This window comes from Acomys minous, assembly GCF_964271855.1.
Source record: "Acomys minous genome assembly, chromosome: 10".
In the NCBI taxonomy this organism is placed as follows: domain Eukaryota; kingdom Metazoa; phylum Chordata; class Mammalia; order Rodentia; family Muridae; genus Acomys; species Acomys minous.
The window spans coordinates 25731893-25747972 of NC_140491.1; the positions used below are offsets into that span (position 1 = coordinate 25731893).

Below are 16080 nucleotides of genomic sequence, written 5' to 3' on the forward strand. Positions count from 1 at the left end.
TAAGAAGCTAATGTTTAACTCAAAATATATTAACTTTGAAACCTGAAAACAAAATCGGAAAGTTCATCTTAGTTTCTAAGCTATAAGATCACAATGTGGTTTGAGAGCAAATGAAAACACAAGTGTTTATTTCTATCTGAATTTAAAGGAAGTACAGGTGCCCCAGTCCAGAAAACATGAGATGTTAAAATGAACCCAGTCTGAATTTTTCTCTAGAGCTTTTTTTTTTTGCCAGTATTAAAATTTCAAGGAAATGTATTTATATTTTGAAATCATGAATAACTAAATATTTTTTTAAAAAAGCGAGAACAAACCTTTTATTTTTTAACTCAATGTGGTTTTATACTGTCATATTTAAATAAAGAAATTCAAAGACGACATCCTAGTCTACTAAAAATAATATTATAAGTGTTCCTCCTTTAGAGTTTAAGAATTATTTATGAAGAAGTAAAAATACTAAACCTTGTAAAAATAGCAACAAAGTTTCTGATCTAAGTTGCTTTCCTTGAAGACTATATTTATAAAATTCGGAGACAACAGTATTATACATGCTACAAAGATGGTATACGGCAAACATGCTATATTTCAACTAGCATTTGCACAACATAATGTTTGTTTAGCTAATGCCAAGGATGCAGCTCATTAAAATACACACTTTTTTTCTGATGCCTGACTCTGCTACTTTGTATTTAAGGCTACATTAAGTACTAGAATTACATTCAAATCACCTCAGCATAGCTCCCCAATGACCCTACATGAAACTGCCATCACAAATGTGAGCATAAGGTTGTGATTTTGAAATAATTATTTCGAGTACTATATCCACCTTTACTATCCTAGCTAAATACTGACGAGGCTTAATATAGCCCAAAAATCCTCTAAAAGCCAGAGATTGTTGGTTTTTATTTATGAAGCTAATTGATTATCTACTAAATATACGAATAACTGGCAGATAACATAATTGTGATCATATTTGTATATATGCACACATTAGTATATAGAAATTCACATATAAACATGCATAATGATACCTGGCACATTTTGATTTCTGCTTCAATATAGTTAAGAAAACTGAGCAGTTGTCCCTTAAAAGGACAATTTACCACCTCTTATTTACTTCAAAGCTTCATGAAAGAAGACATTAGCTAACTACATGAACTGTCAAATAGAGCTTCCATCCTCTAGAAACATACAATTATGTCTACTGCTCTGAAACTGGTATGGAGTGAGAATCAGAAAAATGCACAGAGGATGCATAAGATAGAAAGAACTAGGAAATACAATTTTGAAATTAATGTTAGCAATGTGTCACAAAACTTAGTAGCAATCTGTTTATTTTGGAAATAAGGACTTTCTTAACATTTTGTTGCATCTAATCAAATTTAAAGAATTATTTAGATCCACAAACATTTTTGTTTTTCTGACAGGAGACTTAAAACAGTAAATTTCTTTAAAAGTGGCAGCCTGTATCAGTGCAATTCTGCCCTAATAGAATGTAGCACACAAAGGTAAAAACATAAGACACTCTTTCATACAATGCTGTCAAAGAGACAGAAATACCAAAGTTGAGTAACATTTGCTCACTGCTGTAAGAACTATTTATGTACAGTATGTCCCAAAACAAAACACAAAGGATACTGAGCTAAACCCAGGAATGCAGGCCTCAGTGCTAGAATGTTCTATTAAGCAGGCAGAGCACAGCCTCTCTCCTGAGGCTCTGTTCCAACCTAAAGACAGATTTCTTTACATAGAAACAACTTTGTTCTCTAATAGGTTGGCTATTCGCTTGGACTGTAAAACAGTCTTTTCACATCTTGCCATTTGAATGGACTTTTTATTATAATTAATTATTTACTTTACCTCCTGGTAAAAGCCTCCTCCCTCCTCTCTCCACAGTCCCACCCTCCCTCCCTTGAATGGACTTTAAAAGGCACAGAAAACAAGTTCAATAGGAAAAAAATCTACTTGCAAATGAATATATGTTTATATATGTTCTAAAATATTAGAGCTCACCACAATGTAGTAGAAACACCTCACAATTAAATGAGCAAACTTGGACTCAAATTATCTAATAATTTATCCTCCACTACAGTGAAAATGTTAATATACTTTTGCAAAGTTAAGTTTCACAGTTATGGTTTACTTATGATAATAAAACTACTTTCACAAGGAAAGTAAGAATTGAAAGTAAGAATGACCAACATCTGTGGGCTTACTATATACAAGGGGCTTTTATAGGTTCTCAACTGCCAATTATTTAATCGTGCTAACAATCCCTTGAATTTGACACTATTTTCTTTCCATTTTAGTATGAAGATACTTCATCACAAGAAGGATAAAGTCAATTGCCTGAGGTGTCGTCATTGGTAGGAGTGACTGACAGGATGGGAGCCTCTGTGGCTGTCTTCTCTTAATGACTGGCTTGATACTGACTTCCCACTGATAACAGGATACAGGAAACGGCATGCATAGAGGGTTGTAGAACACTTAAAACTTCAATACAAAACAATACATAAGAGAAGACACTGCTGTCAACTAATACCTGGCTACTAGTCTAAAAGGTTGGTGGCACACAAGTGGACACTAATGCTTACCTATCAACAACAGGATGCTAATTTCTCTTATGAAAAGAAAGGCCCAGGCCATAGAAACAATACTTCTCAGTTCTTTGCCACACTGTATAAGATCTAGTCAGAGCCTAAAAGAAAAAAGTGGGATGTACGATTTTTGCAAACTATGCTTTAGAAGGAAAATACTTCCTTTTCTTCTGCCTGCTGAGAGGCAGATAGATGGCTAAAGTCAGGGGTCCTAGGCCAGTAGGCAGAGACGGGCAGCTCCAGAAAGAGTGAAAGGGAATGTAGACGTCTGTTAGTCACCATTCTGTAGAGCCGAAGAGACACCACAACCAGAGCACTTCCTGTACCACACTTAACTGGGGGCACGCTTCCAGGTTCATTACCATCATGGTGAGGAACATGGAGAAACGCAGCGGTGCTGGAGGAGTAGCTAAGAGCCACATCCTGATGAACAGGAAGAGGTAAGTAGGCACCACGTGGGGTGTGGGTGTTTGAAATCCCAGAGCCCACTCCCAGTGACACACCACCTCCTCACAGTCCCAGTCTGCCAATGGATGATGGCTCACTCACAACCATGGGCCTACAGGGGTCATTCTCCTTCATCCATCACATTTTGCATGTTCACTCTACAAGAGAAGTCACAGTTTCGCTGAACCTATCTGAGTTTCCTGGTAACCCACAGGACCTAAGCTTACAATGTCTTGAGGGAAGTCATTACTTATAATCGTAAGCAAGCTTGTGGTGTGATCAGTTCACAAGGTTTTAATACATCCATAAATAATGAGTGTGTGTTACTTTTCTAGACATTTCTCTTTTAGCAGTAACATGGGGCTGGTGGGATGGCTTAATGGGTAAAGGTACTTGCTGCCAAGCCTGAAGACCTGAGTTGACCCCGGTGACCGTTATGATGAAAGGAGGAAACCAACTCCAACAATTGTTCTCTGACTTCCAAAGGTATACTGAGCTCTGGGTGCCTGCACACACAGGCACAGGCACACGCACACGTGTGTGGACATACACACACAGAAATAATAGTGAAAATTACAATATTAAGAAATTTTAAAATATTTTAAAGTGCATATTTTAAAATTTTATGTGTCTATGAAAAACTAGAGGACTTACAGTACCTTTTAATATTTATTAGCCTATTACCATTTTAAATAATGATGCACACATACACATACGTGCATGTGCATGCTTGCATTCCTTAGCTCATGCTGGTTATTTAAATGCATATTCAGCAACTGGTTATACCAAGAGTAGCACAAATGAAAACAAGCTGTCTCTTGCTTGTACAAAGTATCAGAATCCATTACAATAAGCAGTTGGCAGCTCATCCTCTACAGGGACTACGCTGGCCTTTTTGCCAGGTGTCCTGCCATTGCAGGGTATTTCTACTTCTGATTTCTGCCAAGGGCGGCACCCCTCAGCACAGTCAGAGCCCTAAGTGCTAGCTGGCACCACACACCGTCCTGTCCCCAACAGCAGCTTCCTTCTTTGGGCACCATGACAGCACATCTTAAACTTTTATCTAACAGCTTCTTATCCCTGACCACTCTTTTTAAAAGAAAAGATCTAAAAGGAGCAGGGCTCTTGTTTCTGTGACTATTTCTAGCATCTAGAACAGAAAGGCATATAATAAGCTCTCAAGTGTTTGTTTTGTAAACACATCAATTTATTCTGTGATATGAAATACAAACTTAACTAAGAGCAGTTATCTAAAGGTGTGTTGTATGTCGACACCAAAACAAAGTTAACAGGAATAACAAAACATATTGGAGTCTAAAAGTGTTGCTTCTTAATCTCTGCCAAGATATTATCTCCCCATCTTTAAAGCATTTTTCTTTAATGAAAGCAGGAATATTCTTACTATTGGTTTTCTCTCTGTATTTTCAGTTCTAATTAATCAACATGTGAAAATATTAAAGGGAAAAATTCCAGAAAGAAACAGTTTGTAAACTTTAAGCTGTATGTTCTTCTAAGCAGCATGGTGGATTGTCACAGACCACCACCCTGTCCCGCCCAGGGTAAGCATTACCCCTTTGTCGGCTGCGACCATGTTGCATCTGCTATTCACTGCTTTTTACTTTGTAGACATCTAGCAAACCAGACTACCATAAAGTTACAATGTTTAGAGTTTGATGCTGTTTTTAATAGTTTCAGGCATCTCTGCTATGGATAATGTTAATGACTCTTTAGCAATTGCTAAAGTTTAATGTTATGTATTTTGTCAACATCTTTAAGAGAAAACAAAATGACATCACATATTATAGTCATAAGCAACCTAGGTTAGAATAAATATTAGACCAATGAAAAAGAAAGGCACAGTGGTTAAAAGCACCAACTCAGGAACTGCCAAGGTCTACTACTTACAGCTGACACTTGGCAGTATTCATTAATAATAAGCCACTGGTATCCAATATAAAGTATGGCCAAACAGTTATATACTGGTTGTAGGGAAAGAATGTGTTTGATGTGTGGTGAGTGTAGAGATGTAAAAACGCCCACACCTATGACTTCTTACCTGAAGACAACTAGCATTCTTCACTATGTGCTTTCAATGAAGCCTTGCTTTCACTGTTTGGTTTATTAATACAATATTTTTTTTTCACAATCTATACTTCACCTTTACTTCTGTGTCTAAAGACCTTATATATGAAGTTCCAAAAATCCACTTGGAATGAATGTAGTCATTATCAACGCTGAATAATTGCAATTTCTAATAATCAGTTCCAGTGTGCAGGACAGTAATTTCGAACCCCACATCTCAAATCTTTATGCATCTTCCCTAAAGTCTTAGGAATAAGATCATTAAAATGTGAAAACAATACCCTTAAAGCCACAGGCCAGACTCCAAGAGAGCAACAGAAACACCCTTACTTCTAGCTTATAAAGCCAACATCCTCTAGACTCAACTGCTCACTCTTAAGTCAAGATCCTATCACGTTTTCATCTAGCCATATTATGATTTACATCTTTGTCTTATTATCATTTTATACTTTAAAATATACAAACACACACAAAGGACCACATGATATAAAAATTTTCAAGCAAAGTATAACTAAGAGGAAAAAAGAAAACACTAAACTTAAGTCATCAGTTATCTGGTGTGATAATGGATTATAGTTATTATATTAAACTTATATGAAAAATTATTAAAATCAAGTTGAGCTAATGGCTATCAACCTCCTAAGAAAGGATTTATGAAAATGAAAATAATGCTGACAGCTATTAAAAAATAAGAAATGGGAGAGCAAATATTGCAAGTGACAATTATAAACTACTCTGGTTGGTAATAAGGACACTCCATAAATTACAATGGTAGAAAAATCTTCCATATCCCCATCTCAGTGTCTGCTTTCAGTAAAATATTCAGCATAAGATATTCAAAGGATCATTTCTGTGCTATGTGGGGATGAACTCATGTTCTGGGAATTCTGGACAATATAGGAGTCCTGAGCTACATGCCTGAGCCCTAAAACACTTTCTAGAACACTGTGGGAAGTGCTCTGTGCACATGTAAAGTAGGCTTGGCTGACATTTAGTAGATTAGGTATGGTAAATATATTTTCGACTGACAATATCTTCAACTTCTATGTCAAATTGCATCTATCAATCTATAGATCTACAGTCAGAAAGCCAAACATTATGAGCTTTTCATTTAAAAAGTGTAAATATCTAAAATCCTTGCTGTAATTTACATGCTATTGTACACGCACGAATATCATATCTGATGATTCTGGAAGCTCTAAACAACTATTTGTGAAGAACATAATTATAATGGGAAGTTTTTATGTATACAAACAATAGTTGTTGTGCCTATATTTGCTTGGCATTTTCATACATATGAAGGCAAAGTAAAAACAGACACCCGGCTACTGTTCCCATGACACAGTCTCATTTAAAAGGTACTTAAAAACAAAAATAGAAGTTGTCAAGGTTGAAATAAATGACTCTGAAGTCATTTCTTCTCTAATTCTTTCACACAATATGATCTACCCTGTAGGGATGTGGAAGATCCCTCACTAAGGAAGGACAAGTTGAGCAGGGACTACACAGTATTCCAGTTAAACATGAGGAAGAAATACTTTTATTTGTGTCTTTAGCTTTGTGACAGAGAACTCTCTCACCAGGGCAAAGATAAATGGGATGGATCACAGGAGAGCCATGTCAATAAGCTTTTGGAAGCTGTGTATTTTAGAAGGAAAACTGACTGTATCAGCCTTAAGTCACTGAAAACGTAGCCCCAGTGCACTCTGAGTGGGGAATGCCATTTGGAAATAGCAGATGCCTGCTGAGAAGCAGCACCAAGAAACTCTGGCTAACCCTGACGGCAAAGCAGAGGTGGACTGAACGCAGGAACTCCAGTGGAAGCCTAATAACTGTCAAAGCACCAAACAGACACACAGACAACTTTTTGGTTTTTCACAGAGGGCTACAAAGCTAGACTAACAGATTCCATAAAAAAAAAAAAGAACTAGGATACACCAAGCTCTGCTTCCTGGACCACAGTAAAAGAGCTAATACAGATGTTATTGGTATCATAGGCTTATTTCAGTTACTACTAGTTACATTTAACCATAGACAGAGCTTCGCATTCATATTTTTGTATTTTACTTCTACGTATGAATAGTAAACAGTCTCAGTATTTCAGGAAAGTGTCCAGCATGAGACTAAAACAAGCAGGGGGGAAAAAAGGATATAGAGAAATCATAGGCAACATTAGGAATGGAAAAAAAAAAAACCTTCAAATAACCGAAGATCAAATAAAGTTGAAAGGCATATTAGCAGAGTTCTGAAAATTGTTGTCTAAGAGGGTTCTAAAACTGCAGTCACATGACACGAGAGCTCAATGGTGAAACAGCGACAACACACAGCTCTGTACTCTACTCTAGTACCACAAAAAAAAAAAAAAAAAAATACAAATCAAACCAATAGTTTTATTTTTAAACCAGCAGATCATGAGTTTAGAGGGTTTAACATTGAAAGAATTTTCGTAATGCCTATAGTAAAAATCAGTGGAATAGGTACTGTAAAGCAGGCCTGGCAAGGCAAGGCCTAGGTGCCATTAAGGCAAGGACACGGTTTCTGTGGATCAATGATGGCTTCCAGTTTAGTGTTTTCAGTGGGGTTACTGAGTGTACGTGTGAGTGGGTCTCGGATCTTCTCTTGGCTCTTTTTCTTCTGTTTGTCTTGTTCAACTCCAAAGTGTTAGTTTTTATTTTATCACACTATATTGTTATGTTATATTACATTGCATTTATTATATTATATTCCCTTAGAAGCTGCTTGTTTTAAGATATAGAAAGGGAGTGGACCTTGCTGGGAGGAGGGAGGACCTGGAAAGATAAAGAGCAAGGCAAAACCATAATCAGGATATAACTGAGGAGGAAAAAGACGAATGAATTCTTTTGATATGAAATAAAATCCAAATATGAAATTCATTATGTTTTACAAACACAGTCTGAAGATAATTTTGTACAATATTTTTATTATAACTGTGTTTTGATTGTGACATATGAGGAAAGATGTAAATTTTTCTACTTAAGGCATCAAATTTTGCAATATTTGGGATTTGGGTTTTCTTTTCTTTTTATTTATATGCCTGATATTTGTCTATATACTTTTGGTAGCTGTAAAAATTTTGTCTCTAGGAATTACAGGTGCCTGAAAGAAACCACAGTCAGTGTTGAGGTTGACTTCCTCTGTCAGAGGGAACATGGCTGAGCCTTGTAGGTGAAGGCCACCAAACTGTTTCAAGTGTTTGTCACTGAGGTATTTGTATTGCAATTTATTTTGTTTTAATAAATAAATGTACTAAGCATTTCCATTTTTCATCATTATTTTTGCCCTTATTCTCTGTACTAGTTTCTAGGACCGTGTTTTTCATAAAATATACAATTGTGGGGAGTGGACCCGCCATGAGTTTGAGGGCCTCTGTCCTCTCACAAGTTCCTAAGTTCTAGAATAAAATTTCTCCTACAGGAAGCTTCAAATTCACCTAAGACTTTTTGTGGCCTGGACTTTATTCCCTTTTATTAAGTCGATGGGAGAGAAACAGAGGGCAAAACGGAAAGACAGCAAGAACCTGGCATTCCACAGACAGCTAAGAGGTTCTTATCTCTCACAGGTAGGCTCTCGAAAGCCAGCAGGGCTTCTTGCTTTGGAGTGGTAAACACAGGAGTTTATCAGTGAGTAATAAAACTGATACTAGGTAATAAAGACGGGGTTTTTAAAGCCTTTGAAAAGCATGTACTTAAAAATATTTGTTGGCATGAAAATCACATTCTAAATCCTTGTTTCTGAATTCTCTTGCACTATTCAGGAAACACTGGAAAAGTCATTATGACCAGCTGAGACTGATCATCTCAATAACTGTTACACAAACTGTTGTTCTCCCTAAAGTCTTTTTATGAGCTAAAATTCAATTTTTTGTCCTTACAGTTTGAGGGAGAGCACTGTGTTTAAATGCTTACACAGAATGACCTTCTCTTCCCACCCCTGCTGCCCCCCCCCCTTCTACAAATTGTTGGGAGCAGGAGGAGGGAAGGCTTACAATGATCTCTCTTGTTCTTTTGTTTAAAAGGGGAATGGACTGACTCACATAAACATAAGAAAATCACAGACTATTTTAAGTAGATATGCAAATACAGAATTGTAAAACTATGCAACCGCACTTGGCAAAGCATGACTTTCTTTAGGCACTTAACATTTCACATTTATTCTTCCTTTGGAAAGAGAGCACAGTTTGCCGAGACTCGCCAGTCATTAGAAATAGGGTGTCAACAGAAAGAACCCAGGGCAGATAACGCAGCTGGCTCAGAGGCACTCACAGCGCATTAGTGTTTCTGATTCCCCAGCAAAGGGCAGCACATGTCTGACAATGCTGAGTGAGCCGGGTTATGACCAAAAGTGTCATGTGGCCCCAAATAACAAGCTAAGACCAGTCTTACAGCTCTTCAAAAGTTACAATCTCACGCATGCTTTTACACATAAGCACGCTTCCTCTCAATTATTCTTTAGCATTGTTCTACTCCCGCTTTGTATCAGAATTTCCTTTACTCGACATATAAATTAGGAATAAATTTCCATTTATCATCTCCCTAAACATCTTACTTTTTCCTTCCATGGTATTTCCAACATCGATAGGTATATGTGTAGTTTTGGTATAAGGTCCGTCTCCTTCCCCAGCAGGCTATGATTCCCACAGATTTTCCTCACAGTGTCTATGCTCCCAGGGCACAGTTGGCAAAAGGTACAAAGTTGGCCACGTAAGTTCCATCTTTGGCTGCCACCATTTGCTTTCTGCACCTCTCCAACAAGACGAGAGCTTTCCACGCACTATACTAGACCATAGAAACTTCCATCTTAAAACGTGGAGGTGTGCGCTGGAAAAATGAGGATTTAGAGCAAAGAATTTTGGATCAAAGTGGGATGAGAGGTTGCTCCTGTGAGTGAGTGCAGTCACTTAGTTCTTAACCAGGTTGGTAATCTTTCGCCTTTTCCACATTCTATACATCTACTCAATTGCTTCCTCCCTGTTGATAAGCACCTTGACTAGTTAATCTTTTCCCTTAAGTTTATGAGTGGAAGTGAATGAGAATTTACAGATTTGCCTTTGATCCCTCATGACTTCCACTCCTAGAATGGTTCCCACTAGTCCTCGCCTCTTCATATTTCCATATCGGAGCCATGTTTGCTCACTTGTTAGGATATCATAGAAAGGATGGTGCGAGACATCTGACGCTAGGCTCGAGGACACTGAAACATTTACACTGATTTATGTTACTCACTCTGGGCAACAGGCGTAAGCTGAGGTAGTACCAGCACCTGCGCAGTGAGAAGGCTAAAGCAGGCCTGTGGAGAGGTCCATATGGCAAGGAACTGAGGTTTATTTTCAATAGCTTTCCACTAACTTTCCAACCATACGGAAAAGAAAATTTCAGCCTAACTGAGGCTTCTGACTGCAGGGTCAGCCAACTTCTTGACTCCTCAAGTTGCTCCCCCGTTCTAACCTTTAGAAATTATGTAAGATAAATGATTGCTGTTAATGTTTTAAGCTAAATTCTGAGTTATTTGTTTTGCAGCAATAGACACGTAATACAATCTCTTGTTACGACAGAAAGAGAACCAGCAGCTCATTTTAAACTGTGCACTTTCCATCTCCTGCCAATTGGTAGATCTCATGACAAAGCCAAAGCAAAATATGGTTACAGGAGACATTTTAAGAAGCAAAAATAAGCTTTCTCTTGGTCCTGTGAGGAACATATTTGCAGTTTGTCTGTATATTAAACAGGAGAAATGATCTGGGATAAAACAACAAGAGAAGATAAATGCTGCCCTGAAGATGAGGAAAGGAAAGATAAGGAAATAGCAAGTGCATTGGTTAACCTGACTGGCTAACTCTATTTGCTGTCACTTTGCTTAGACAGACTATACAGAGGCCTAGCATCCTTACTCCCAGAAAAGTACAACCATCATTATATGTGGACAAAGAAAATAAATTGTTTGATAAAGCAGGAAAATGTGGAATGCAGCAAGTAAAAGAAGAAATCTCAAGTACGAGTGCTCAGGTACAGTGTTGGTAGTTACACATGGCATGAGAGGTAGCATAACACATGTGGAAAATAAAATATGCCAGTCAGAAACAGAAATTGGCCAACATAGTGATCCATAAAAGTCACAGAGGAGTGTATTTTCTTTTCTTTTTTTCAGAGATGAAGATAATTTTTCTAACAAAAAGTACGAATTCCTTGTAATTCTAAAAGTCATTATTCTTAGTATCATTCAGTGGTTTCATTTCCTTTCTGGTCCTCTCTCTAGAAGCTGTTCTACTTTGTCAGTTGCCTGGGCTAGAAAAACAGATAACAAGTAGTGTGGCAATGACCATTATTATTAGCATCTTCCAGAAGCCTTGTCAAGAAAGACTAGGCACATTACTCCAAGGTCACTGCCCTTGTTCCTGCCTCCAGGTTCCTGTCTCGAGTTCCTGCCCTGACTTCTGCTGTGATGGATGACAAATCCTAAGATGAAATAAACCCTTTCCTCCCCACGTTGCTCTTGGTTATAATATTTTATCACAGTAATCTAAACTCTAGCTAAAAACATTAACACTGTGTGTGGCAGTATTTACTGTTGCTTTAAGTGGCTAAAATTTGGATACTGTGTTATATACATTAGTCAACTAATATTGATCTTCCCTAAAGGTGATGCACTTGCAAGATGCTCACCACTAATATAAAGGGACAACAAGAGACAGAAAATAGCACATATGAATTAAGAATGCTAATGAAATTTCTTTGCGTATCAATAAGTTAGTTTTTATATAAGTTCTAATGTCCATATGCAGACAGACAAACCAATATATGATATGAAATCAATGGTATAAGATGCTACCTACCCTTGAGAGGATCGTGCTCTGCTCTCATGATATCAATAAGGGAATTTTCCAGAGAGTGCATGTTCAAGCTATCATACATTCTACTTCGATCCTGGAAGACAGAAAAAGAAAAGATATAACATCTATGTGATTTTAAAGAAAAGTTAAAAACATTATTTAAATTAATCTCTTATATCAAACAAGACACTGGATTAATACATTATTACTTAACATGTATCTCAAGAAAATACTGACACTTAAGGATCTTGTCAACTACAATGTTTCTCATTGAGGGACAACATTTAACACATTCACCTCTAAAATATAGAAAAATGTGATTTCATTGGCAGTATTAACTGAGTGCAGTGAAATAATCTTTCTGGTCATTTTTACAAATACTACACACAGACAACATTTTCAGTTGCTTCTGTTTTTCCTCATATATCTGGGAAGACAGATATTGGCACTTGGAAAATAAGAATCTTGGAGAAGAATTTAACAATTGCACCACACTTTAAACATCTATCAGATAATTAAAACTCAAATTAGTTATCCAAATTGCAAAATAACAAATGCATATTTTATACACCACAAATCAAATACTATATACTAATGTCACACAAAAAAATGAATGCCTAGCATATTTACATTTAAATCTCACTTTCATTCTCAGCTCAACTTCCCACTTCTTCAATTCTGAGTCTGCCTTCTGTGTCGGATTGCTCAAAGTACAATCCCCTTGCTTGCTTGCTAGAAGGCACTCAGTTCTTTAGTGCCTACAAATTTACACTATAATTTTGCTCAACACATACTAAATGAATATGCAATGAAATGTGTGGGAAACTAGCCAAACAAGCTATGGTCCACGCCTTCCAGAGACTCTGAAAGTCTTTTCCCAAAATATTTCAATGCCAACACCTCCATCAATTTTGTTGTATGGATGAGTGTACAAATTCATGTACATGTGGAGAAAAGAATAGGCCAAAACTCTCAAAATGATCAGCACAGAAAACAAGAAAAGATTCACAACTGTAAGTCTATAAGGAAAGCACTGGTTAACCTGGATGCATATATTTCAAATTATACTAGAAGTCTCTAGGATTATGTGCACCCATAGGTAGATTTATCTATGTTATTTTCTTCAAAAATGGTTTATAGTTTTCACCCTTTTCCTAAGAGACCCACTATCCAGAAGATATCCAGAACTAGGTCTTTAGAAAGCTAAAGAGAAACACAAGGTTTGTTTATTTATTCCCCTTTGATGTTTAATTAGGGTTGTATGCTTTTTTTAAAGCTAGGGAGCCAGAATCAGCACTGTAGACTAAACAAGGTGCTATCAAGGAATTAGGAAGGATGAGTAGTTACGCTGAACGATGCAAGGATGCTACAGAGGAGGTCATGTTCCAAATTTATCACCAACCACCACCAAGAAGTCCAACTTAACTAACCTTCACTTGAAAGACCCTAAGCACACAACATGCCCATCTCTAATGCTCTTTACTATAATAAGAAAACTTGGAAAGGGAGACAAAGAGAAGCAGTGAATCGTAGCTGTGCTCTCTAGACTCCAACATGCTTCAGAATTATGTGAAAGGGGGGTTAAAACACTCGGGTGTACACCCTTACTGAGTGTGATTCAGCAGTTCATAGATGACAGTATTATAAACAGCATTAAGCTTTGTGACTGTTTATGCCACAAAACCTCTTCACAATACCCTGGCTCCATCTTCTAGAACATAATCGTGTCAGACAAAATGGTGCCTACAGGCCACTTAAAATCACAGAAACAAAGATCAAACGTATTGTGACAATAAATGACACGGAATGGGAGAGGAGAAGAGGATGGCCTTTGTGCAAGCAAGACTTACATGGTTACTAATGTCTCCGATTCTCCTGTCTGTTTCTCCTCTGCAGTGTGCACAAGGAATGTGTTTATCTTCCTGGATTCTCCCACTAAACTTCTAAAGTAATTGAGGCTTGGGTCCTTCCTATCACACACATCTACCTCTCAAATGTCTGCTAAATGAGTACTGCTTTATCTCTACCATAAGATCTCTATAAAATGTGTAAGGTGAGCTGGGTGAGTGTAAAGACTACTACTAAAATGGTAATTTTAAAGGACTAAATCTCAAAATGCTCTATGGAATCTGCTAATTGACTAAACTGGGGCAAGTATCAGATACAAAAATAGCTTTGCTACCAAATGAAGTTCTAGCTGATGAATGAAATACATGTTACAGTTGAAAACTATCTTTTCAAGACAACAATTTAAATCGTATTTAGTGATTTATGTTAGACTATAACACAAATGTGTTCTTCTAAAATAAGGATACTAGGAACGGAGTTACTCATCAAAATTGCCATCAGTTTAACACTGTAAGGAAGACGAGGCGATGCAGAAACAGAGATGAGCACAACAGCCTGGACGTACTAACAAGTACAGAAAGTCACAGCAATGCATCTTAGACTTATCATTACATTGCTATTTGCAAATTACTAAGACATCTCAGAAAAATCAAACTTTGAGGAAAAGTTCATATCCAACCTATTCTACACTATGAAAACGATCTGGCAATAAGTTAAGTGGATTTTTACAGAAATAAGACAATGAAGTCCTACAGTAACAAGGTAAAAAGAAAGTCACCTCTTAAAGCATACTGTTTGTTAGCAGTCTTCTTTACCCACACATTAGCCACAAGCCCATATGGGAATTAAAAGGTAGGAAGACAGTATTCCAAGACCAGTTAAAGAACCAAGGCTAAGACAGTAAGTACCCCCCCTGCCCCCACACACACACCCGGACATAGATGTAACTGATGATTGGCTTGGTCCTCATATGGGACTCCCAGTAAGGGAATGGGGCTGAATCTGACATGGACTCTGTTCCCTGCTTTCTATCACTTTCCCCAGGCAGTGCTAACCCGGCCAGGCCACAGGGGGATGAGTTTAGTTCTGTCAGGACTTGATATGGGGGATGGGGGTCAACGGAAAAGGGGAGGAGGACAGGGAAACAGGGAGGGAGGGAGGGTGAGACTGGGAGGAGAGGAGAGAGGGGCCTGTGACTGAGGTACAAAGGGAATAAGTAATAAAATACAATAAAACAAAAAGACAGTAAATACCCTGGGAAAGTGCCCACTGCTCAAATATGGCTACAAAAGAACATTCTTCTTCAGTGTTAGCCATAAATGATTTTTGAAGCTCCCTACATTCCTGAAGTTTAGGCTCCCTAAAGCAGGGCCACTGCATCAAAGCATCGTGGCCTTGCTCTTCTACCTCACACTGCTTCTGAGGGAAGCCCATGAAAGAGTCCCGTGACTGTTCTTAAAACAGTATCTCCACACCAAGATAGGAAAGATGTTTTCTTCAAGGCTGTCAAATGCAAATAGAAAAAAAAAATCCCTAAGAATGTAACATTTTGTTTCATGGTTCTTCTTGCTATAAGTAGTTTATTGCATATATGTGTAATAATATAAATGTATATGTAAAATATTTTAAAATTAAAAAAAAAAACCAGAAAACAAAAAAAACCTTATCTCTAAAACGTGATTTACTACTTTCTATCAGTTTGGCTGTTTGATTGGTAGAAAGTATCTCCAATTAATTCAAGGTGGTTTCCATGATATACAGCAAATATGCAGCACTGGGAATATTGAAAACTGTCCAGCAGGTAGCAGACCAACATATATTGATAGGTTTCTCGGGGTCTTCTGCAGAAGTGACACATATAAGAAGTAAGCAATAAACAACCTTAGTTAAAAGGAAATATACTTTGCTTTAAAACATCTAAGTATTCACAAAAAAACAGGTTTTCATTTTTTTAAAAAAATCTCATTAAAAATTCTATTTTGAGGAAATTGATAAATAACAGCTCTGAGCATGATTACTTACTAAATGCTAAGAGCATTTTCAAAGTAATGTGTTTGGCCACACCTAACATATTTCCAGTGCTCAGGGGACAGAGGCAGGGACATCCCAAAGTCGAGATCAGCCTGGGCTATAAAGTAAGATCCTATTCTGAGAAGTGAAAGAGAAAAACAAAAGAGAAAAAGTAGCTCAAGAGAAATTAGTGGAAATACTTAACAAAGGGGCTGGTCAAGTGCTTGCCTCACAAGCATGAGGTTTGAC

At 37.4% G+C, this 16080-nt stretch overlaps 1 protein-coding gene across 8 annotated transcripts in view; it reads right to left on the minus strand.

The window, feature by feature from the left end:
* Window positions 1–16080, minus strand: part of CPEB2 (cytoplasmic polyadenylation element binding protein 2) — a 57281-nt gene that overhangs the window by 32016 nt on the left and 9185 nt on the right. For all 8 annotated transcript variants that reach the window (XM_084799889.1, XM_084799887.1, XM_084799893.1 and 5 more), the window contains one exon: window positions 11977–12067. In XM_084799889.1, coding sequence (XP_084656015.1) covers window positions 11977–12067 — 91 coding nt within the window. The remainder of the gene's footprint in view (window positions 1–11976; window positions 12068–16080) is intronic.